Source organism: Ovis aries, chromosome 6, assembly GCF_016772045.2.
Source record: "Ovis aries strain OAR_USU_Benz2616 breed Rambouillet chromosome 6, ARS-UI_Ramb_v3.0, whole genome shotgun sequence".
NCBI classification, from domain to species: domain Eukaryota; kingdom Metazoa; phylum Chordata; class Mammalia; order Artiodactyla; family Bovidae; genus Ovis; species Ovis aries.
The window spans coordinates 59,850,759-59,875,945 of NC_056059.1; the positions used below are offsets into that span (position 1 = coordinate 59,850,759).

Consider the following 25,187-nt stretch of genomic DNA (forward strand, 5'->3'; position numbering starts at 1 on the left):
TAATATGCAGATTAATCTTTTTTTATTTTAGTGAAAATTCTATATCTTACTTTCTTAACATTTACATTAAGAACATTCTCTCAATAACACATAGAGGATTTTAAAAGCCATTGTATGTATTTTCATTGTATGACTATATCCTCCTTTATTTAGCCAGTTCAATATTAATAGACACTGAGTTGTGTGTATTCTTTTGCTATTGCAAATAATGATGAATTAGATATTCTGCTGTATATATAATTTTGCACTCTGACATAAGTTTTTATCAGTAGCATAAATTTCTAGAAGTTGGATCAAAGAGACTTCATCTTGCCAGGTAACACGCTCATCAAGATAGATAATCTTTTATATTCTTTCAGTTTTAACATGCTGTGAATTTGGGAAAAATTTAATTTCATGAAAGTAATTATTTAAAAATGCATTTATCTTTTTTGTGTGTAGTCTCAAAAACATAAATATAAAGTCCTTTTCCGGGAACCGGATACATGGTGGAAATTCAAACCGAAGGAACTTGCAAGGTAAAAGTTGGAGCTTATATAAAATGTTTTAGTTTTGTGAGAGTGATAGAAAGTCCATGTAGATTATTTTCCTCTTATAAATAATGAATAAAACAAAATGGATTAGATTGTGGCTTTGCCACTTAAAAACTGACAAATTTTTTATTGCCTGTAGGTTCTCTTTTTCAGTTTATGAAGAATTTGTATCTTTTTATTCTGAAATTGGGTTAATAACCAGAAAAATTCCAGTTGTCTTATATAGCCAGTACTTTGTTACTTATTAAAAATATGTCAGTATCTGAAACTAGAAGAGACTAGGGTTTGGCAAACCTGAACTATGTGCCACTTGGAAGGAACAAATTGTAGCTGCCTGGTAACTTACAGTGCTGGAGGGAAGTGAGAACGTGTAAACAGAAAGGGTAGCAAATGTTAGCTGTTCGGGTTTTTCACTACTCGCTCTGCTTTATAATCTTGTAAAAGTACAAGATTATACTTTTTTCTTTAATTGTTTAATTTGGATGAAAATGTTATTCAGGACATGGACAGTGTGTTTTGTTTTGTGCTTTGTATTCCCATAGGGGTCAGGGTATTTTCTTCTTGGTAATTTGAACTGATTTCAGTACTAACTGAAGGACATCTTGTCTTCAGGATATTTACAACATTGTGCAACCATCACCACTATCTAATTAATGAATGTTTTCATCACCTCAAAAAGAAACCCTGTACCTGCTACTGCTAGTCTCTCCCAGTTCCACTTTACCCCTTGGCAATCACTAATCTGCTTTTCTGTCTCTGTTAATTTACCTGTTCTGAACATTTCATGTAAGTGGAATCACATGTGAACTTTTGTGTCTGGCAGCTTCACTTAACATAATGTTTTCAAGGTTCACCCATGTTGTAGCATGTATCAGTATTTTATTCCTTTTTATTATCCCCTTGATACATTACTAGATTTGGTTTTCTAATATTTTGTTTAGGATTTTTGCATCTGCATGAATGAGTGAGATTGACTTACAGTTTTTATTTTTTGCCCTGTCTTGCCTGGTTTTGGTATGATGGTTTTAGGTTCATAGAATTAGTTGGGAAGTATTTTCTCTTTTTTCTGAGTTATGTAAGTTTGAATGTTTGATAGGATTTACTTATGAAACTGTCTGTATTGTGTATTTTCTCTGTAAGAAGTTTCAGTTGGAATTTGTCCATTATACCAAAGTTTTCAAATTTATTAAGACTTTTTATTAAGACAGTTGATATTCTCTTCAAGTTTAAATCTCTGCTACATCTATACTTAGTTCCCCTTTTTAATCCTAATATGTTTACATGTATCTTCTTTTTTTCTTGTTTATTCTCACCAGAGATCAGATTTTTTATTAGCATTTTCAAATAAACATCTCTGCTTTGTTGAGCTTTCTATTATAAGTTTGTTTTATGTTTGATTCATTTCTGCTTCTCTTTTATTCTACTTTCTTTGCTTAAAAAAAAACTATTGTTTTGTTTATTGTTATTTTTGTAAGACTTGAACTGAAAGTTCAGATCATTTTCTAGTATGAGCATTTAATGCTATATATTTCCTTAACTACCATGTTAGCTGCTCCTAGAATTTTACTGTGTAATATCTTCTTTTAATCATTTATTTTCTAGTTTGCATTACTGTTCCTTTTATTCTTTAACCTTTGGGTTACTTAGAACTATATTTTGAATTTTTGAGTAGATGAATATAAAATTTATCTTCTCAAAAAATTGATTTTCAACTTCACTGCAGTAGATAAGATTGTGTGGTTTGTATCAAACTAATTCTCTGATATTTTTAAAGATGTGTTTTACTAGTTCATTATCAGTTTGTTATAATTTTCATATTTGCTTGATAAGAATTTATAATGGTTACAGTGTATTACTATATCATTAAATCGTGCTTATTCATTTGCTCACATTATATATAATTTTACTTTTTTGAGAATTTTGCTTAATGGGTTAATCTTTAAGAGAGGGATGAGAAAAATCTACTGTGAGAGGTGTGTTGAAATCTTCCTCTACCACCATTATGTTGATTATACTAGTCTTTCCCTATAATTCTAATTTTGTTGTAAATATGCTGAGGATATTTTTTGAAGTCCATATAATCTTAAGATCTTTGTATCACTCTAACTGAAGCTTTTCTCCTTTATTAGTATTACTTTTTGTCATAAAATCTAATTGTCTAATATAAGTAGAAATATACCAGCTTTTTTTAGTTGGTATTTGAGTGTTATTAATTTTTCTATACTTTTCCTTTCAACCTTTCAGTATCTTTATGTTTAGGTGTATCTCTTATAACTAGTATGGCTGGATTTTAAAAAATTCACTCTGTCTTTAGCTTTTAACTGATATTTTAGTTTCTTTACAGTTATTTTGGTTGTTCATATAATTGGTCTTCTTTCTTACTGTCTCATTCTATGTACTTTTTATTTATCTCACATTTTTTGTGATTTTTTTTCCTATCACAGAAAATTAAATATTTGACTTTTCCCTCCTATCTTGTCTTACTTCAGATTTTTAAAAATTGAATGCAGATTTGCTTGCTCATTTTTTCCTTCTGTACTAGTTTGGAGATTACATATACTATTTTAAGTCTGTTAGTGGATACATTAAAAGTTTTATTGTGCAGACTTTTAAGTTAAACCATTTTCTTAGCCTTCCTCCTCCCACATACAAGAACTTTCAAACATATTAACTCTGATAATTTACCTCCCTTCCAGCTTACAGGCTCTGACTGTCTAGAATGTACAGGTAGTATTCGTTTTCACTAATAATTTAGTTATTGCTTTGTGCTTAATTTTTCTTTCATCATAGGCCTTTCATCTGAGAATTTTCTTCTGCCTGACATTCATCTTTTAGAATTTCCTTTACAATTTAGGCATGCTTTATGTCAAACTTTTTTTTTTTAATCTGGAAGTTCTTTTATTGTGCTCATTCTTGTAAGCTTTTGCTGAGTGTATATATTCTAGATTTACAGTTTCTGTTATTGCTAACATTTAACTGTCTTCTGGATTCCATTACTATTGTTGTCAGGTATAATTCTAATGGTTGTTTTCTTTGTAGATAATTTGTTTATCAAATTTCTAGTTGCTTTTAATACGATTTCTATCTTTGGTGAGTGACAATTTCAGTACTGTGTTTCTAGTTGTGGATTTCTTATTTATCTTGCTTGGGATTTGTTGAATTTGTGAGATTAGGAGATTGATGTCTTTCATCAGTTCTGGAAAATTCTTTAACCATTTTTCTTTAAATTGTTTCTGTCCCACGTGTCCTCTCTTCTCTTTCTGGGACTTAGATAGATACATACTAGACCTTTTTGGTCTGTCCTCTGTGTCTACGTCTCTTAACCTCTCTTTCATATTTTCTATCTCTTTGCTTCTTTGTGATCTGAAACCAGACAAGATGGAGGTATGTAAATATGAAAGCCAGATTTGCCCAGCTGGCAAATGCTGATACTACCCCCAGGATCCAGACACTAAACCTTGGATCCAACCTGAGATAGGAGAGTTGCAACTGAGATGTTTTCGTTAAGATAAAACTCTTAAAGAACTAAAGCATACCATCTTGCCTCTTGGCAGATGCAACTCCTGATGCTGTATGAATGAAAGCACCCTCAGTTTCAGGCCTAAGGATTCCCATATATTAGATTCAGCTAAGTATACGAGCTTATAAACAAAAACAAAGAAATAAGCTACAGTGAGTGAAAGCACAAATATAGCCGATTTCATATTTGGACATCCAGAAACTTCAAATAGGAATTTTTTTCTCTTTGCTTAAACTTAAGATGTATTGAAGTGTGTGTATAATTTATTTGGGATCCAATTTTATTGTAATAGGAGAGTCCTTTGGGACATCTTGTCTGCTGTACTGATGTAAGTAAGAGCCTCTGAGTAGAATTTTTTTAGTCACTAGTTAGTAATTAATTAATTAAAATGATGGCCATATTCTTATGACTTTTTTTTAATAGCACTTGTGAATAAGTTCTTTTAAAGTTGTTAAGATTTGCTTGCTTTTTTCTAACTTGATAAAGGATGTTTGGAAAAGATTGTGTGGCATGATTAAGAAAATAGTAATTTAAGACATCCTGAATAAAATGAAAATTAAAATTAAATAGTTTAATTGTGTCATAATAAACCATTTTCGACATTTTTACACATTAGAAATGTTTGTTTTTTTGACATTGTACGAGCCGATTAAAAAAAAATGTCATTAGTGATGTTCCTCCTTCCCTTTTCCCCCCCTGGAATTTTTAGGCGTAATATTCATGGGATAAGCAAAGAAAAAATAACAAGAATGTTGGAACACTATCAACGTTTTGTTTCAGTGCCAATAATCATGAGTTCTTCGGTTCCAGAAAAAATCGAACGTGTTGAGTTGTGTGCATATTCTTGTGACAGAAGTACTAGGTAGGTTAAAGTCTCTATGTACCAGAGTTCAATTTGAAAACCTAATTTTAAAAGTGTGATAATTTCGAAGGAATTCCCTGGTGGTCCAGTGGTTAGGACTCTGCTGTCGTGGGCCCAGGTTTGATACCTGGTCAGGGAACTAGATCCCATAAGCCCAGAAAAAATATATTAAAAAAAAAAAGATAATTTTGAAACTTCTAAAATCACTGTGAAATAAATGTAAAAATAAGTTAGGCATTTGTTGTTTATAAGGTTTAGGTATAGTTTTACCTAGAGCAGGATACTTATGGTTAGCAAGAGAAGTAAAAGTTTATGTGAGTGATGACATATGTGGGAGTTTCATTGTCTTCTGATTTATGTAGGTCCATCTTTATGCTATGAATATTCTTGCCTTCTTTATTTAACTTGCTGTTGCAGTATTTATCTGTTACCTTATCTACCCTCTGCTTTTATTTTGTAGTTACATTACTTCTTAATTCTCTTAGATATTAATAAAAATACTTTCAAGCTATCATAAAAATTTATTATTCATGGTATACTTTGATTAAATAATACAAGTCATAGCCTTTGGAAGTTTGTAGTTCAGGATAGCACTGATTCTGTTAAAAAATATTTAGGGCAAATAAACAATTGAATAAGTAGGTGAGGAAAGAAGAGCCTTAAATATATAGAGAGGTCTGAATGCTCACATTTTTTGATGGTAGGGGATGAGAGGCTCTGTTGAAAAGGAGTTAGGAAAAGATTCGTAAATGCTGCAGTGTTGCAAAATGGATAAGAATATGGGCTCCTTAGCTGTGTTTCCTGGCTTCATATCCCAAAACTTAATCTTGACAGATTATAAGATCTCTCTATATTTCAGCTCCTCATTTGCAAAATGGCAATAACACTTTGCTTATAAGGATCTCATAAGGATTATGAATTAATACTTGTAATGGACTTATAATAGCATCTGGATGTAGAAAACTGGTCAGGTGTGATTTCACTTAGGAAGGCTTCATGGGAGAGGTGGGCCTTTGAGAACTCCTGCAATATAGAAAGGAAGATGAGTTGACAAATAAGGAAAATGCACTGAGGTTGAAAGTATTAATATAATGATTTGGCAAAAGTGCTCTGAGTCTGAAAATAACATTGAGTGTGGTTTAAAAAAAAATTCAGCAAGTGACATTTCAAATGAGAGCTGTCCTCCCTATCTCTCATTTGACTTAATTGTGCAAATCATGTTGATTGACTCTTTGTGACTTTGTAAATCAATCTTAAGCATTTTCCTTGGTAGCAAATGACAGGTGGTACAGAGGCAGACCTAGTTTCACATGCATTAAGCTTAAGTAAGTTGGAAAGGAGCCCGGGAGGTGTCCTGTTCTGTGAACAAATTTAGAATCTTAACTTTAATATTTAATGCATAATAAACATCTTAACTGAAAATCTCCTGTTAATTATTTAATTCAAAAAACAGTTTGAGTGCTTCTTGTATGCCAGGCGATGTGCTAGGTGTTGGGATTACAATAAAGGGATGTGTTCATCATGTATTAGGGAAAGATCAGGTATCTTGTCTTTCAATTGAAAGATTCTTTAGTTTAAATCATAATATTAATGTTCTTTAGTTTAAATATATTAACAGTATTAATATTACTAATTATAACAGTAAGAGATTTCGTTATAATACTTAAAAAAAAATCTTACAGCCCAAGAGACAATGAAGATATTACTTCTGAGAAAGAAGAAAATGTTTTATCCTCGTCTTTGAAGCATCTAGAGTTAACTGAAGAGAATAAACTTGATGTGACCAAAGAAAATATGTTACCTGAGAATATTGCATATCTCCCTAACGCTGATTTAAACAAAGGAAAAAAAGAAATAAGTGATATGAATCCCAATATTCAGAATGCTTTCATTCAGGAATCTCCAAACACTTACTTTCCTGATTCTGAAAGCGAAGTACAAGTTACAGACAAAAGTGAAAAAGAAGAGCCAGTAGAAATGGCTCTTGAAAAAGAATGTAATGAAACCAATGCAGATAGTTTGTTAGAGAGAATGTCACCAAGTAGTTGTTATGGTGAAAATAATCAAGGGGACTGTGGTCTTTCAAATCCGGTACCCCATCAAAATGAAAAATCTTTATCTAGTGAAATATTGGAAGAAAGAGCGGCAGTAAAGAAAAAAGCCTTTGGAAAACAAAAAAGCAAATCAACTTTGGAAAAGTTTCCAAAACACGAGCTGTCTTTTGTTGGTGACTGGCCAGTTGATAAGAGTATTGGTCAGAGGACAAAAAGGAACCGAAAAATGGAAAAAGCCTCATCTGTACAAAATGACAAAAAGTATAATCGCCTTCAGTCACATAAAATATTAGATAATAGTTTATCTGTGAGTGTAGATTGTATCCAGGCACAAGAATCTCCATATGAAAATGTAGAGGATGACAACATTTCACAGTGTGATGATGCCTTGGAATCTTTCAACAGCTGTAAATATGATACTTATAAAAACACTGAAAGAGATTCATTCAACATTGTGGGTGACTGGCCTTCCCTTGATTCATTAGCTCAGAGAGAGCACAGATCAAGAATGCCAAAGGCTGGCTTAAATGAACCCAACCTAGAATTTGGAACCAACAACAGTATGAATGAAATATCCTTATACTCTTCACATGAGGCCTGTTGGGGCACAAGCCCTGAAGAGCTAAAAACATTGGGTACTTGTACTCGAAGTTCTGAAATGTTGCCCAATGAAATGACCTATGAGCGTAAGACTTGTCCAAGTAAAAAGATTCATAGGGAACACGCATTGTCTCTTCCTTACATCAATAGTGTGCCAACTGTCCAGGGAGAAGTAGGACCACAAACTTTAGCTGAATTTTCAGAAGAAAAGACTAAAGGAGCCCCTGGAATAGGAATAGGCATGTGTACCCAGACTGAACCACAGGATTTTGCTCTCTTATGGAAAGTAGAAAAAAATAAAATTAGTGTTTCCGAATCTCTGAGAGTATTAACAGGAAGATTAGATGGATTTAAACCCAAAACTTTGAATATTAACACAAAATTGGATGTTCAAGAAACAATTCCATATAGGGTAATGTATGACAAAAGCACATATGTGGAAGAAAGTGAGCTTACCAGTGCTGATGAATCTGAAAATCTTAACATTCTTTGTAAACTATTTGGGTCTTTTTCATTAGAAGCCCTAAAAGACTTATATGAGAGGTGTAACAAAGATATTATTTGGGCCACAAGCCTTTTATTGGATTCTGAAACCAAATTGTGTGAGGATACTGAATTTGAGAATATAAAAAAATCATACGATGAAGCACAAATTGGGCCATTTTCTCTGGGACTGAATTTGAAGGAAATTATTAGCCAAAGAGGAAGCTTAGAGGATTCTAATTTTTCTGTACCAGAATTTAGCCATGGAATTGAAAGCAATAACACTGGTGTACAGTCTACCTGTGATTCCAAAAAGGAAAACTTAGAGGAGGCAGAAATAAGAGCTATAACTACTGAAAAACCTGGATTAATAACAAGTATACTTCCTACTGTAGAGCTAAATAATAGTAATGAAGTACTTCCTAATAGTCAAACAGAACTTTCAGGTTTATATAATGTGAAGCAGTTTTTTCCAGATACTCTAAAAGCTACTACCACTAAAACTGTGAGTGAAATGGAAAAGAATTCAGAAGTTGCAGAGACTGGAGATAATATACCTTCTTCTTTGAATTTGTCTGACATTTTGAACTCTGTATCAAGTGCTTCAAATCTTGAATTACATGAAGAAACTTATTTTACTAACTCTTTTGAAATAAATAAAAATGAAACTCTTCCAAAGGACAATGTGAAATTTCCAAGCACAGAAGAATTTATGATTGAAGAGGAACAGGAAATGGAGACAATTCTGATGGCAGGGAGTGCTTTGTCAGCTGGAGTTACTGGAGAAGATAAAGCTGAGGCACTGAATCCCACTCCAGTGACAACCAAATCTCTGACCATAGACTGTCTTGAATTGGCATTGCCCCCTGAACTGGCTTTTCAGCTCAATGAATTATTTGGCCCTGTTGGTATTGATTCAGGTAAGGAAAAAGTAACTTATTACCTATATGTGCATTTTTCTGTGACTAGAATATAGATAGTTTTAGTTCAATTTTAAAATTATTTTGTATGTTAACAAATGTAAAAGTGTGTTGACTGCATTATTGTTTCTGGCACCATGTGTTTGTAGAGGATTTTTAAATACATAATTTTAAGAAACAGAGAGTATAGAGTTTGTATTCATCCCATGCATATATTGAAAATTTTCTCTGGTATTTACCTCATACTTGTTTGCACAGATACATCTTTTTAATCCCTTGATGCTACTCCAGATACACGTAAGGCAAGATAATTCCTTAGGACACACTTATTGGAAAGTCTTAATGGAAGTGAACATATTAAATATATTTAGTGTAATGGACATGAATAACTTAAATATATGAAGCATTGTATAATTGCATCTGCCAAGAAGTGTGAATACAATGACATGTTACATAAAAATATTCCAAGAGTTTTAAAACTAGAGACATAGGTTAGTAATTAAAAATATAGATTTTTTTTTTTTATGATGTGTAAGGTAGTTGAGTATGTTTTCTGCAAATGTATAATGAGTAATGGTCATATTTTCTTTTCTTTTTTTCCTCTCCTCATAAGGGTCCCTAACAGTTGAGGATTGTGTGGTTCATATAGATCTGAATCTGGCTAAAGTGATTCATGAGAAATGGAAAGAATCTGTAATGGTTGGTAGGCTTCTTTTTATAAAGAGCTCCTTTTGTGTCCATTTTGTCACCTTTGCTCTTCATTACAATCTGTTATGTTATATGAAAGATTCTGTTGAATTTTTCTTTTGAGAGAGAATGAATTTTACCAGTTAACAGATTACTGATATTTTTTCTCTTTCCAGTATTTTAGATTATATCCAGGCTGACCAAACTATATAACAAATGATGGAGCTCAATATGATTGATTTTTTATTTTAGGAAAAAAAAATCATAAATAGTTTTTTGCTCCTTAAAGACTTGAAATGCTAAATAGTTTCATAAACAGTTTTTAAAAAATTACAGCATAAGAGCTCTCTAAGTAGAAAAGATACATAGATATAGTCATAATTTATATTTATCTGGATTTATTAGATTTAGCAAGAATGATTGATAGTCTTATAAGGAGAAATGATTACTGAGAAAAATAACATAAGCTTGTTTTCTAATGCACCCTTTTTTGCCAATCCCCTATTCTGCCTTTGTGTTTAGGAGCGACAAAGACAAGAAGAGGTATCTTTTGGCAAGTTAATGCAAGGTAAATCACATAGTTTCACTTCTGATGTTCTTACCTTGATGTTGAAACTTGATGTGTGTGTATGAATTTCAGCTCATTTTAAATATACTTCCACAAAGTATGTTACCAAAGAATTTTGATTTGTAGATAAGTTTAAAAAAATTGAACATTTAATATTGATATAAAACTTAAAGAGGAAAAAAGTTCCTGTATTATTTAACTTTCAGGTTATAACTGAAAACTAACACAACATTATAGATCAACTATACTTCAATTGAAAAATTTGTTTTTCAACTATGAGGCTATGAAGCACCTAGGTGTGCTCTAATGCGTATATTCAGAATGTTTCCTGTTAATGATTTTGTTCTGAATGATAGAAAACTGTTCTGATTTGAGAGCAATATAATATTCCTATCTTTGATAGCATCATTGAAATATTACTTTGGCTATTAAACTTTTATTGATGTTAATATGATTAGAGCATAAAAGTCAGCCTGCTTTCTGGGTATATCTGTCAAACTGAAAATATTTAATTCCAGAAGATTTCTTAGATGCAGTGTCTTAAGTGGTTAGTGCACAGTGGCAGACCTGTTCTAGGTCCTGCTTTTGTGCTTGAGTTTCTCTAGATGCTTCTGTCCACTTCATACTAGGACTCCAGACTGAAGATGGTTAGAGTGAAGATTCTTAACTTTAATCTAGACCTGTATTGTAGCTTCAAGAACCAAAGTTATTTGAGAGCTGGAGGTTCCCAAATAGTATCAGTTATTCAGATGACAGTATTAGCTTTTTCTTCACTTTCCAGGAGAGCAAAAGTATATATCAGAATGTGTTGCTCTTAGAAAAGCTGAAATATACATTAAATATTACTGTTATGAACTTCTTAGAATGTTCAGTTCCTTCTTTATCTTGAGTATCAATGTTCAGTGTTTATTGTGTGCCTTCAGTGGGTTACAGATTTGCAAAAATATTAATCCTTTCAGTTCTTAGAGTGGCCAGGCAGAGCTGACCAGCTGCTCTAGCTGGTCGCTCCTGGCTGGCTGCAGCTTCCTCTGTTTATCAATGTATACGTGTGTTACTGTTTTCTCTGTTGAAGGGATATGAAAAAGAGTGGGAAGCATTGGGTTGATTTACAATGATACTCAGATTGTTGCTCATTTGAATTATTCCTACATTTATACATATTTCATACTTACAATTATGTGAAGATATATTTTGAAATTTGCAAACTGTATTATAAGCAAAGAGTAAAAAGTCATGTTTTCTGGGTCTGTCTGAGGTATATATTTACATCAGAATAATTGTTAATTTGTACATTTGTTATTCACGGTCTGACACTATTGATAACTGCTTTTGTAGATCCTTCCCTGGTTGGGCATGTTGGTCTTGATAATTCAGAACAAAAATCATCTCAGAGAACAGGCAAAAAATTACTGAAGACTTTAGCAGCATCTGAAATGCTACCCTTATTGGATCACTGGAACATTCAAACTAAAAAAGTATCACTCAGAGAAATAATGTCAGAAGAAATTGCCTTACAGGAAAAGCATGATTTGGTATGAGTTAGTATAAATATTAAGCTTTTGTTTCTTACTCTAGTTTGATTATATGTTTAGTTTGTGATTTTCATTTGATTCTACTTTCTGTAGTCTGGAATCTACTTTAACCTGATTGAAGTTAGTGTTAAAATTGAAAAATGTTTTAAATGTAGTTTGAAGTTAAAGGTTTTTACTTCTACAAAATTAGTTGACATTCTGTAACAGTAAGCCAGTTATGTTAAATCTGTTGTTTTGGATTTAATTTTGCAGATGTATATTTCTTGTCTATAATTTTGCTTATGTAAATTTTTTCATTCTAGAAAAACATGAAAGAAATATTTCATTTGAAGATAATTTCATTCATAAGTTAGAATAAGAAATGACTGTTTTGCTATTGAAGAGTTCATATTTGAAGCAAAATTTTTTAGAGGAAAATTTTAGAAACTTTCTAATCTTAAATTAAGTACTCTTCTTTTCCTATCTAATTTTTCAATAAGACAAGTTCAAACAGATACTTCACTTTGCTCTGAATTTAATTTTTTTTCTTTTTCAGACTATCTAACTATATGACTGAACTGAACTGAACTATCTGAATTCATAAGATAATTTGGTTTCCTTTGCATTTCTTTTTCTTAACTTTTTTTGGAATTCTGAAAATTAGTATTCAGTCAGTTTAGTTGCTTAGTCGTGTCCGACTCTTTGCGACCCCATGAATCGCAGCATACCAGGCCTCCCTGTCCATCACCAACTCCCAGAGTTCACTTAGACTCAGGTCCGTAGAGTCAGTGATGCCATCCAGCCATCTCATCCTCTGTCATCCCCTTCTCCTCCTGCCCCCAATCCCTCCCAGCATCAGAGTCTTTTCCAATGAGTCAATGCTTCAAATGAAGTGGCCAAAGTACTGGAGTTTCAGCTTTAGCATCAGTCCTTCCAAAGAAATCCCAGGGCTGATCTCCTTCAGAATGGACTGGTTGGATCTCTTTGCAGTCCAAGGGACTCGCAAGAGTCTTCTCCAACACCACAGTTCAAAAGCATCAATTCTTCGGCACTCAGCCTTCTTCACAGTCCAACTCTCACATCCATACATGACTACTGGAAAAACCATAGCCTTGACTAGACGGACCTTAGTTGGCAAAGTAATGCCTCTGCTTTTGGATATGCTGTCTAGGTTGGTCATAACTTTTCTTCCAAGGAGTAAGCGTCTTTTAATTTCATGGCTGCAGTCACCATCTGCAGTGATGTTGGAGCCCAAAAAAATGAAGTCTGACCCTGTTTCCACTGTTTCCCCATCTATTTCCCATGAAGTGATGGGATCAGATGCCATGATCTTCCTTTTCTGAATGTTGAGCTTTAAGCCAACTTTTTCACTCTCCTCTTTCACTTTCATCAAGAGGCTTTTTAGTTCCTCTTCACTTTCTGCCATAGGGTGATGTCATCTGCATATCTGAGGTTATTGTTTTCTCCTGGCAGTCTTGATTCCAGCTTGTGTTTCTTCCAGCTCAGCGTTTCTCATGATGTACTCTGCACAGAAGTTAAATAAGCAGGGTGACAATATACAGCCTCGACGTACTCCTTTTCCTATTTGGAACCAGTCTGTTGTTCCATGTCCAGTTCTAGCTGTTGCTTCCTGACCTGCATATAGGTTTCTCAAGAGGCAGATCAGGTGGTGGTCTGGTATTCCCATCTCTTTCAGAATTTTCCACAGTTTATTGTGATCCACACAGTCAAAGGCTTTGGCATAGTCAATAAAGCAGAAATAGATGTTTTCTGGAACTCTCTTGCTTTTTCGATTATCCAGTGGATGTTGGCAATTTGATCTCTGGTTCCTCTGCCTTTTCTAAAACCAGCTTGAACATCAGGAAGTTCTTGGTTCAGGTATTGCTGAAGCCTGGCTGGGAGAATTTTGAGCATTACTTTACTAGCGTGTGAGATGAGTGCAATTGTGCAGTAGTTTGAGCATTCTTTGGCATTGCCTTTCTTTGGGATTGGAATGAAAACTGACCTTTTCCAGTCCTGTGGCCACTGCTGAATTTTCCAAATTTGCTGGCCTATTGAGTGTAGCACTTTCACAGCATCATCTTTCAGGATTTGAAATAGCTCAACTGGAATTCCATCACCTCCACTAGCTTTGTTTGTAGTGATGCTTTCTAAGGCCCACTTGACTTCACATTCCAGGATGTCTGGCTCTAAGTGAGTGATCACACCATCATGATTATCTTGGTCGTGAAGATCTTTTTTGTATAGTTCTTCCTGTGGTGTATTCCTGCCACCTCTTCTTAAAATCTTCTGCTTCTGTTAGGTCCCTACCATTTCTGTCCTTTATTGAGCCCATCTTTGCATGAAATGTTTCCTTGGTATCTAATTTTCTTGAAGAGATCTCTAGTCTCCCATTCTGTTGTTTCCCTCTGTTCCTTTGCATTGATCGCTGAAGAAGGCTTTCTTATCTTTTTGCTATTCTTTGGAACTCTGCATTCAGATGCTTATATCTTTCCTTTTCTCCTTTGCTTTTCGCCTGTTTTCTTTTCACAGCCATTTGTAAGGCCTCCCCAGACAGCCATTTTGCTTTTTGGCATTTCTTTTCCATGGGGATGGTCTTGATCCCTGTTTCCTGTACAATGTCAGGAACCTCCGTCCATAGTTCATCAGGCACTCTATCTATCAGATCTAGTCCCTTAAATCTATTTCTCATTTCCACTGTATAATCATAAGGGATTTGATTTAGGTCATACCTGAATGGTCTAGTGGTTTTCCCTGCTTTCTTCAATTTAAGTCTGAATTTGGCAATAAGGAGTTCATGATCTGAGCCACAGTCAGCTCCTGGTCTTGTTTTTGTTGACTGTATAGAGCTTCTCCATCTTTGGCTGCAAAAAATATAATCAGTCTGATTTCGGTGTTGACCATCTGGTGATGTCCATGTGTAGAGTTTTTTCTTGTGTTGTTGGAAGAGGGTGTTTGCTATGACCAGTGCATTTTCTTGGCAAAACTCTATTAGTCTTTGCCCTGCTTCATTCTGCATTCCAAGGCCAAATTTGCCTGTCAATCCAGGTGTTTCTTGACTTCCTACTGTGCATTCCAGTCCCCTATAATGAAAAGGACATCTTTTTTGGGTGTTAGTTCTAAAAGGTCTTGTAGGTCTTCATGGAACCGTTCAACTTCAGCTTCTTCATCAAAAGGGAAAAGACCTTAGAGATTATTAGTTCAGTTCTCTAGGAAAAAAAAAAAATTCTTAGTTGGTGATCTTACAACCTTTCCCCCTCTTTTTCCTACTTATTTGACTGCTCAAAGAAACATCTTTATATTGGTTGAAATATATATTGATAGAATGGGGGTGTAGAAAGAATGATGGGATTTTTCTACTTTCATATTTATTTTCCTCACTTGTTAATTAATTTGGAAATATGCTACCGTTACCAACTTTACGTGTTTATATAATCCAAGGAACAGTCTCTTCAGTAGGATCTTATAATTTAGTGTTGTTTTAGATATCCTCTCCAATTTACATATAAGGAAAGCCTAGAACTTACGCTCAAATGATGAGGCACTTTTTGTTGAAATGGTGTTTTCTGCTGCTGAAACTTTTGTTTATGGTTCTAGCCTGCCTTTTTATTTCTTAGTATACCTGGGTTGGGAAGATCTCCTGGAGAAACAGTCTACCCACTCCAGTACTCTGGCCTAGAGAATTCCATGGACTGTGTGTAGTTCCTGCCGTCGCAAAGAGTCAGACACAACTGAGCGACTTTCATTTCACTTCACTTCACATAATGATGAACAAATAAGTTTCTTTGAGTTTCCAACTTAATTTTTTTTCTGTCAGTGATTTTTCTTGTCTTTTTGTGAATTTGATAATAGAAGCTATACTCTTTTGATCCTAAAGATATTCTTGCTTAAGTAGAGGCTCAGTAAGAGAATTTCTGAAAAAATTTCTCAGTAATTTCTCAGAATTTTCCAAAGGAGAAATACACTTTACATTCTTTTAAAGCAAAGAATACAAAATAAAAATTAGGCATAATGCATGAAGAGGATAATTAATTGTAAGATGATTGTTGTTGTTCAGTCGCTAAGTCATGTCCGACTCTGGGACTTCATGAACTGCAGCACAGCGAGCTTCCTTGTCCTTCACTATCTCTTGGAATTTGCTCAAACTCTTGTCCAGTGAGTCGCTGATGTGATCCAACGATCTCATCCTCTATCTCCCCCTTCTCCTTCTGCCCTCCATCTTTCCCAGCATCAGGGTCTTTTCCAGTGAGCTGACTCTTTGCATCAGGTGGCCAAAGTCTTGGAGCTTCAGCTTCAGCATCAGTCCTTCCAATGAATATTCAGGGTTGACTTCCTTTAGGATTGACTGATTTAATCTCCTTGCTGTTTTCAGTTAATTCATAAGACCTTAGAACTTGTAGTTTAGAGATACTCTATGACCTGGCAGATGCTAGTAAATCTGATCACTGAGGTTTTTTTTAAAAAAAAAATCACTGAATTTTTTAGTAAGATCAGATTATAATGTATATCTTAAAATAAGATGTGAAATATTTAAAATTCTTGAGGTGGCTTGTTTTCATCACTCTTGTGGTAGGTGATACATTCAGCTTCACCAGTCTTTTTGACTGGTCAGGTTGTTGCCTGTTGTGATTCTTTTTCTGTTGTTGTTTGGTATTATAAATGGCCTAAATATGGCTAGGTTTCAAAACCAATAGCTATTCTAGGACTGTCCCAAATTATTGTAATTTTTACATTTTCAGATACCTTTTGAACTTTTATAGGAAGTTATTTTTTAGACACTAGAACTTTTGGAATAAACAAAAATATTACATAGTTAAATCACAATGTTAACAAATTGTCTTAGAGTTAGAAATCCCTTTACAAATGATTACTATAATCCTTAATTAGAATTAAATTAGCACATGTTAGAAAAGCCTGTTTGGTTTGGCAATTTAAACAATCCAAATACAACTTTGAAAAAATAACACTTAGCAATTCTCATACAATTCCTTTGGAATAAATATGTTTGTGAAAAAAAATTTTTAATGTGGATTTTTCTGTCAGCCTGAATTTGCACCTCATTTGTACGTTGTAGTTTCTGCCCATTGAGGAGAATGTGTTTTTAAGGACGTTGTTCACAGCATCACAGAGTGTCCCTTTTATGAGGACCCATGCGAGAAATTTCTTTCAGGTCTCAGTACCAGAAAAAGCTGTTCTTCTCCTGAGCAGCTGATTTTTTGTTTCATGGACACTGAGAATCTTTGTTTTCTCGTTTGCTTTGGCCATTGAGAAGCTCAGAACTGAATCTGTGACCCACCTTTAGGAATTGTACAGGATTTTGTAGCATGCATTTATTTATACTAATTTTCTTGTTAGTTTTATCCTGTATTCTTACTTTTATTTTCTCTACTCTCTGATTTCTTCATTTATTTATATCCTGTTTATATGTATATACTTCACCCTTTTTATATGTGTAATATATGATCGAATGTGGGCTTCCCTGGTGGCTCAGACGGTAAAGAATCCATCGGCAATGTGGGAGACCTGTGTTCAATCCCTGTGTTGGGACGATCCTCTGGAGGAGGGCGTGGCAACCCACTCCAGTATTCTTTCCTGGAGAATCCCATGAACAGAGGATCCTGGCGGGCTACAGTCCATAGGGTCACAAAGAGTTGGACACGACTGAGCGACACAGCACATGTGTCATATGTGATAGTATATATATATATATATATATATATATATATATACACACACATGCACACACATATATATGTATATGTGTGATTATGTGTGTGTATTAGTAAGCAGCTTCGAATACTTAGTAAAAAATGGGATATAAATAAACAGTGCAAGAATGCTTATATTTCTATTTTCAGCCTTTAATCAATGAAGAAAGTCTGTGGTTACTTTTAAATTATTAGTGTTTTTGCAATGAAATAAGCGTGGTTTTGGATCAGCATAACTAGTATTGTAAATTCCATAGTAAGAATGAGTTTTGTCTTTTTTGTCTGTTTTAGAAAAGGGAGACACTTATGTTTGAGAAAGATTGTGCCACTAAGCTAAAGGAGAAGCAACTCTTTAAGATATTTCCAGCCATTAACCAAAATTTCCTGGTGGACATTTTCAAGGACCACAAGTGAGTACTAGAAGGATTGTCTGCAGTTTCTGTTGTGATGTGATTGAAAGTGTATGTCATACATTTTAATCTCTTATTTTTATTTTTTCTGATAACAAAAATAATAGAGGTATATTATAAACCATTTAAATGCAGTAATGTAGAAAGTGAGGAATTTTTGTCAATTGGTTCATCTTCCTCCTCAATTTTTTCTCGTGTTCATATACTAAATATGCGTACACATGTGTACCTATTTATTTTGTTGACTATATATATATAGATTGTGTTTTATATACTATTTTGTAGTCTTGCTGTTATTTATTTTTTCTGTCCATACTTTGTGACAGAATAAATACTCTTTTCTTTTTAACGTCTATAGAGTATTCCATAGTACTCTGAAAGTGATGTCTTAAAGTACTGTCCTTTGTTTAAACATGCTCTGTTTACAGGCTTTTTGACTATAAGAAAAGTTGGAAACCATGTTGCACTGAGCAACATTGAACATACATTTTTGTGTGCATGGGTGAATGTTATCCTAAGCTAGTTTCTAAAAGTGAAATTGCTGATTCAGAGTAGATACACTAAAATGTTTATAGCTAATGCCAAATTTCCTTTTATAAGGGCTTTCCGTATTACTTATATGCACTGATTGTGTAACTTGCCCTGAACATTAAGAATCTTTAATTTTTTGCCAGTCTGGTGGGAAAAATATTTCATTGTTGCTTAAATTTTTATTATTAGTGAGGTTGAGCTTTTTTCCCATTGATTTCTTTTTCTATTAAATTGCCTCTTTTTACCTGTCTTCTTTTGGCTCTTTGTATTTCTTTCTACATTTATGAGAATTCTTTGTATATTATGTGTAGTTATCTTTGTTAATATAGATTATAATAAATTTTCTTGATAAAATCTCATTGGTCATAAACATTTTTTAATTCATGTTTTATCAGAAAATTGTTTTTCTTATTGGTTTGGAGTTTTAACTCTTTTTGAGAAATCTGCCCCACCCCAACATTATGGAATTTATTTATTCCATATTTATTCCAGTATTTATTTTTAAATTTGCTTTTTTTTAAAAGAAACTTTTTAATATATAATTTTGTTTATTTATTTATTTTTGGCTGTCCTGTGTCTTTGTTGCTGCTCAAGCTTTTCTCTAGTTGTGGCAAACAGGGACTGCTCTCTACTTGTGGCATGCAGGCTTCGCATTGCGGTGGCTTCTCTTGTTGTGGAGCACAGTCTTCGGTAGTTGTGATTCTTGGGCTCTAGAGCACAGGCTCAATAGTTGTGGCACATGGGCTTAGTTGCTCTGAGGCATGTGGGATCCTCCCAGACCAGGGATCGAACCCATGTCTCCTTGCGTTGGCTGGTGGACTCTACCACTGAGCCACCAGTGAAGCCCTTAATTTATTTTTCTTAATTTATATATTTGACTGCACCAAATCTTAGCTGTAGCACACAGGATCTTTGACTATCGTTCAGTATTTTTAATAGTGAAATTTAAAAAATTTACGTAACATTTTTGTGTGTTTAGTATGAAGTAGAGATTTAACTTAATTTTTTTCCGAATGATAAACTGGGTAGATAGATCATCTTTACACACTGATATAAAATATAGCCACTAATATTTCTCACATTCTCAAATATACATTTTCTTTTATTGACTCTTTGATTCCATTGAGCCATTTGATCCTAAATTTTATTTTCAATATTGTAGTGTAATAGTGTGTTTTGATGTTTGCTATGTTGGGAATGCTTCTGGTTTGAGTAATACATAGTTTTGATCTTAATGTATTCCTTAAATTTTTATTTTAGCAAGAGTTGTTTTAAATAGGTGCCTTTTTAGACTCTTTGGAGAATCTAATACAGATTTTTTTCTTTAGTTTACTAGTATATTTCATGTCAATCACCAGTAATTTCTAGAATAAAAATTCTCTCATATTTTTGTTTTTTTCCTTTAATGCAATATCAGAGTTGATTTCAGCTTTTTGCAACAGTTGTTAAGTGAGATTAGTCTGTAATTTTCTGTTCCTTTGCTGTCTTTGTCAGATTTGGTTTTAGGGTTTTATTTGGTATTTGGCTTAATAAAAGTGCTTTCCTGGTGGCTCAATGGTAAAGAATCTAGCTGCAATGCGGGAGACGCAGGTTTAGTCCCTGGGTCAAGAGGATCCCCTGGAGAAGGAAATGGCAACCCACTTCAGTATTCCTTCCTGGAAAATTCCAGAGGACAGAGGAATCTAGAGGGACACAGTTCATGGGGTCACGGAGTCAGACACGACTGAGCAACTTGCTCTGGAAAATTTAAATAAATTGGTACCTTGAAGATTCTGGGGTTGTGCCTTTTTAGGGAAGTCTTTTAGAACTTTTCACTACCTTTTAAGGGTATTGCTTTATTCAAATATTTGCCTGTTTTTTTTTTTTTTCCTGTGAGTCTTTTCTGGTGGTTTGTCTTCTAGAAAACCATTTGTTTTACCTTGATTTTCAGGGTTATTATTGTTATATATAATATTCTGTGATAATTAAAACTATTCTTTTGTATTTGATCATATCCTTCTTTCCTTTCCTAAGGTTTTTCTTTTCTGTTTTCTTTGTTTTTGCTGTTTGTCAGAATGGCCCTTTTAAAGAGCAAGCTCTTGGTTTATTGATCAAAGTCTGTTTTGTATTCTCTAATCATTTATTTTTGCTTTTATTTTTGATAATTGCTTTCTATTTGTGTTGATTCCTTTCTCTTTAAATTTGTTGACATATCTTCAATTCTTTGGTTAGTTTGTTTCCTTTCAGTATTTGATAACAAATATATTTAAGGGTATAAATTTTTCTCTATTTTATGTTTTTGATATATATATGTGATATTTTGATTTTGATATATAGTACTTTCATTTTTTTCTGTAAAAATCTAATTCAGTTTGATTTTCTCATTCATCCAAGAGTTTGAAATTTTCTAAATGGATTGATAGTTTGGTGGTGATGGTAGCGGTGGTGGTGGTTACTGTTTATTTTGTTGTGTTGTGTTGAGGCATAAGAATGCAGCCTGAAAGAGTCCTGCTTTTGGGAATTTGAAATTTTCTTTATGGTTTAATACATGATCAGTTATAAATATTACATGAAGGTGCTTTTTAAAAAGAATATTCTCTGCTGAGTATGCAGAGTTCTAAATATGTCACTTGAATGAAGTTTTTCGTGGTATTATTTCAGCCCACCAATTTTCTATTTATTTTTGTTACCTGAGCAGCTGTTTTCTTAGAATTATGTGTTAAAATACCCCAGGCATTGGGAGTTAGGAGGGTTGGTGCTAGCATATGGCAACTCTCTTCTGTGGGAACCTAGGGCAAGAAGGTCTGATGTGAAACTACCCAGAGTTGTGGGTCCCAGGTGAGGTTAGAGGACTGAGTACTTCCTTTCAGTCCTCAGAATGATTGATCAGTCAGGTCCCAAGGGTAGGTATTATGATATTCAGTGATCCTCCATTTGTCTGCCAACAGCTGGATACTTGTCTCAGCAGTAGTGTTAGCTTCACCCTGATAAGAAGGGTTCAGTTCAGTTCAGTCGCTCAGTCGTGTCCGACTCTTTGCGACCCCATGAATCGCAGCACGCCAGGCCTCCCTGTCCATCACCAACTCCCGGAGTTCACTCAGACTCATATCCATCAAGTTGGTGATGCCATCCAGCCACCTCATCCTCTGTCATCCCCTTCTCCTTCTGCCCCCAATCCCTCCCAGCATCAGGGTCTTTTCCAATGAGTCAACTCTTCGCATGAGGTGGCCAAAGTATTGGAGTTTCAGCTTTAGCATCAGTCCTTCCAATGAACACCCAGGACTGATCTCCTGTAGGATGGACTGGTTGGACCTCCTTGCAGGCCATGGGACTCTCAAGAGTCTTCTCCAACACCACAGTTCAAAAGCATCAATTCTTCGGCACTCAGCTTTCTTCACAGTCCAACTCTCACATCCATACATGACCACTGGAAAAACCATAGTCTTGTCTAGATAGACCTTTGTTGGCTATGTAATGTCTCTGCTTTTGAATATGCTGTCTAGGTTGGTCATAACTTTCTTTCCAAGGAGTAAGCGTCTTTTAATTTCATGGCTGCAGTCACCATCTGCAGTGATTCTGGAGCCCAAGAAAATAAAGCCTGACACTGTTTGCACTGTTTCCCCATCTATTTCCCATGAAGTGATGGGACCAGATGCCATGATCTTTGTTTTCTGAATGTTGAGCTTTAAGCCAAATTTTTCACTCTCCTCTTTCACTTTCATCAAGAGGCTCTTTAGTTCCTCTTCACTTTCTGCCATAAGGGTGGTGTCATCTACATATCTGAGATTATTGATATCTCTCCTGGCAATCTTGATTCCAGCTTGTGCTTCCTCCAGCCCAGCGTTTCTCATGATGTACTCTGCATATAAGTTAAATGAACAGGGTGACAGTATACAGCCTTGACGTACTCCTTTTCCCATTTGGAACCAGTCTGTTGTTCCATGTCCAGTTCTAACTGTTGCTTCCTGACCTGCATATAGGTTTCTCAAGAGGCAGGTCAGGTGGTCTCTTTCAGAATTTTCCACAGTTTATTGTGATCCACACAGTCAAAGGCTTTGGCATAGTCAGTAAAGCAGAAATAGATGTTTTTTCTGGAACTCTCTTGCTTTTTCGGTCATCCAGCAGATGTTGGCAATTTGATCTCTGGTTCCTCTGCCTTATCTAAAACCAGCTTGAACATCTGGAAGTTCACGGTTCATGTATTGCTGAAGCCTGGCTTGGAGAAGGTTCAGTCAGTTACTTACTGCATTATATGCCTGCAGTGTAATCTTCCAGAACCATATACTCCTAACAACACCTGTGGTGGAGACTGGCTTCTAGCCCTGAAAGTGAAAGTGAAATCACTCAGTCGTGTCCAACTCTTTGCGACCTCTAGACTGTAGCCTACCAGGCTCCTCTGTCCATGAGATTTCCCAGGCAATAGTACTGGAATGGATTGCCATTTCCTTCTCCAGGGGATCTTCCCAACCCCGGTCTCCCACATTGTAGACAGACGCTTTACTGTCTGAGCCACCAGGGAAGCCTGGCTTCTAGCCCTAAAAGTGGGCAAACTAGGTGATTTTAAGGACTGGTTAGGATGTGGACAATTTCTGGCAATTTCTAGCCTCTAAGAAACTCCTATTTGTTGAGTATATGTTAGGCAGTAAGATGAGAGTGCTCAAGTGGAATTGGTAGTCCCAAATGATTCCCCTTCAGGGGTTGCTTTAATAAATTGAAGAATAGCAAAATATCACAGTATTTTGCATAAGTATTGCATTTCAAAAATAGTCCTTTGTGGTCAGCTCTTCATTATCTAGCCTTTGGAAGAGATCAGAATCATGAAAAGTAATAAGTATAAAATCATTTATAATTTGCTTTGGAAAGAGTTTCTTTGGTTATGGGAACATGTGTTTCAGGCTTTTGTCAATTTTTGTAGCATTTCATATTCCACATAATGTAGTATCACCATGAAAATACGCCTAAATGGTGTAGTGTTGGGAGGTAGGATAGTTTTTTACTTTTTCCTTTCCATATCTCTGCTTAGAATTTCTTTGACTGGAACCCCATGGTTTAAGTAAAATGTGAAATTTGACAGAATACGATCTTAGCATAAAGATCTATTGTCTGTTTTTCATGTATGAAGGAAACTGAAACGTGTGAATTCAGAGGGGACTAAGTATGTGTGATAAGAGGAAAGAAAGAGTTGTGGAAAATCTACCTGGAATAAAATATAAGAATATGAATTAATTATTAATATGTTACTTTGGGGTATTCATTTAAAAAATTAATTTTTGAGAGCCTCTTAACTTTACACTTTCTGTTCATTCTTGAGTCTTGAGATGCAGAACGAGCATTTAATTTTGATGTTTAAAACTAAGAAGTGAGCCAATTTTTCGTATTCTTCTAAGATGTTTTAAAGGTTGCCTTTGTTAATGTTTCCACATAACTTTTATTTTAATTCACTGACCTCATATTTATACTTTAACTCTCTACAGCTATTCATTAGAACACACAGTGCAATTTCTAAATTGTGTTCTTGAAGGAGACCCTGTAAAAACAGTGGTAGCACAAGAATTTGTTCACCAAAATGAGAACATCACTTCTCATACTGCACAGAAGTCTAAGGAGAAAAAGGTATAGAGCTTCTTAGTGTTTTACAATAATGGTAAAAATAATTATGTATGAAATATAATTGATTTGTTAGATGAATGTTTATTTCTCACCATTTTTTGTAGACTGAAAATTTAACCAATAATAGCATATTTGGTTAATAATATCCGCTCAAAATAATGAATTTATAGCGGATTATATTTTTTCTTCAGTGTCATTGTATATGACAAACGTTTGAATTTCTGTAACTTTTCTTGTGTAGGCTACACATGAAATGTATGAGGTTTAATTGAATAACTATGGAATGCAGTATGATGGGTCTTAGAGTATAACTGTGTCAGACCTGGGTCGCCCTGATTGCAGGCAGAGCCACTTGGGAAGCCCAGAAACGTTTAGCCATTTGAGGAACTGCCAAGCATTTTCCCCAGATGGTTACATTCTTTTACGTTTCCATCAGCAGTGTATGAGGGTTAGAATTTCTCTGCATCCTCTATGACACTTTGTAATCATCTTGTCTTTTTGATTAAAGCCATCTGAGTAGAATTGAAGTTGTTTGATGGATACCTGGGATTTGTTTTAATCAGGTAGGGTAAGACACCAGGTATGGAAATGACATGAAGGAAGAAGTTTATTATAGTTACAGAAGCAAGAGGTATGGCCTACCACCCAGAGCCCCATGAGGAAGCACCAGGGTCAAGGAGAGAAGGGGGAAATGTGCCCAAGAGCCTTTTTTTGTGGTTTCTGTGGGAAAGACTTGGCAAAACAGGGTGATAAGTAGGTTCAGGATTGGCTAGTTTGAATAATTTCAGCAGACTCAGGGGCATAGGAACTGTTCCTAGTTTTCTGGTACCTGGCTTCAGTGATTAGGGTATGTGAATGGTGGCCAGAGAGTGAGAGCCCATAATAGAAGTGGTTGTGGGTATGGGTTCTAGATTGGATGGTTTGCATGTGTAAAGTGTGCCAGCAAGTGAATTGTTTCCAATCTCTAGGAATTAACTAACCCCAAGGTGGGGGCTTTGTCTCTAGGGATTAGCAAGGCCTCATGTCAAAGCATCAGAATATAAGAAATAAAAGACATAGTTAATATAGAAGTGGTATCTCATTGTGATTTTGATTTGCATTTCCCTGATGGCTGGTGATGTTGAGCATCTTTTGATGTGCTTATTGGCCATTTGTATTATATCTTCTTTGAAGAAGTGTCTATTAATATCCGTAGCCCATTACAATTAAAA

The 25,187-nt window shown here is 34.7% G+C and overlaps 1 protein-coding gene across 6 annotated transcripts in view; it reads left to right on the forward strand.

Annotated features, from left to right (window-relative positions):
- Positions 1-25,187, forward strand: part of N4BP2 (NEDD4 binding protein 2) — a 73,885-nt gene that overhangs the window by 30,553 nt on the left and 18,145 nt on the right. For all 6 annotated transcript variants that reach the window (XM_042251325.2, XM_042251326.2, XM_060416986.1 and 3 more), the window contains 8 exons: positions 442-518; positions 4,763-4,915; positions 6,598-8,972; positions 9,586-9,671; positions 10,182-10,227; positions 11,563-11,759; positions 17,738-17,856; positions 23,841-23,979. In XM_042251325.2, the coding sequence (XP_042107259.1) occupies positions 442-518; positions 4,763-4,915; positions 6,598-8,972; positions 9,586-9,671; positions 10,182-10,227; positions 11,563-11,759; positions 17,738-17,856; positions 23,841-23,979 (3,192 nt within the window). The remainder of the gene's footprint in view (positions 1-441; positions 519-4,762; positions 4,916-6,597; positions 8,973-9,585; positions 9,672-10,181; positions 10,228-11,562; positions 11,760-17,737; positions 17,857-23,840; positions 23,980-25,187) is intronic.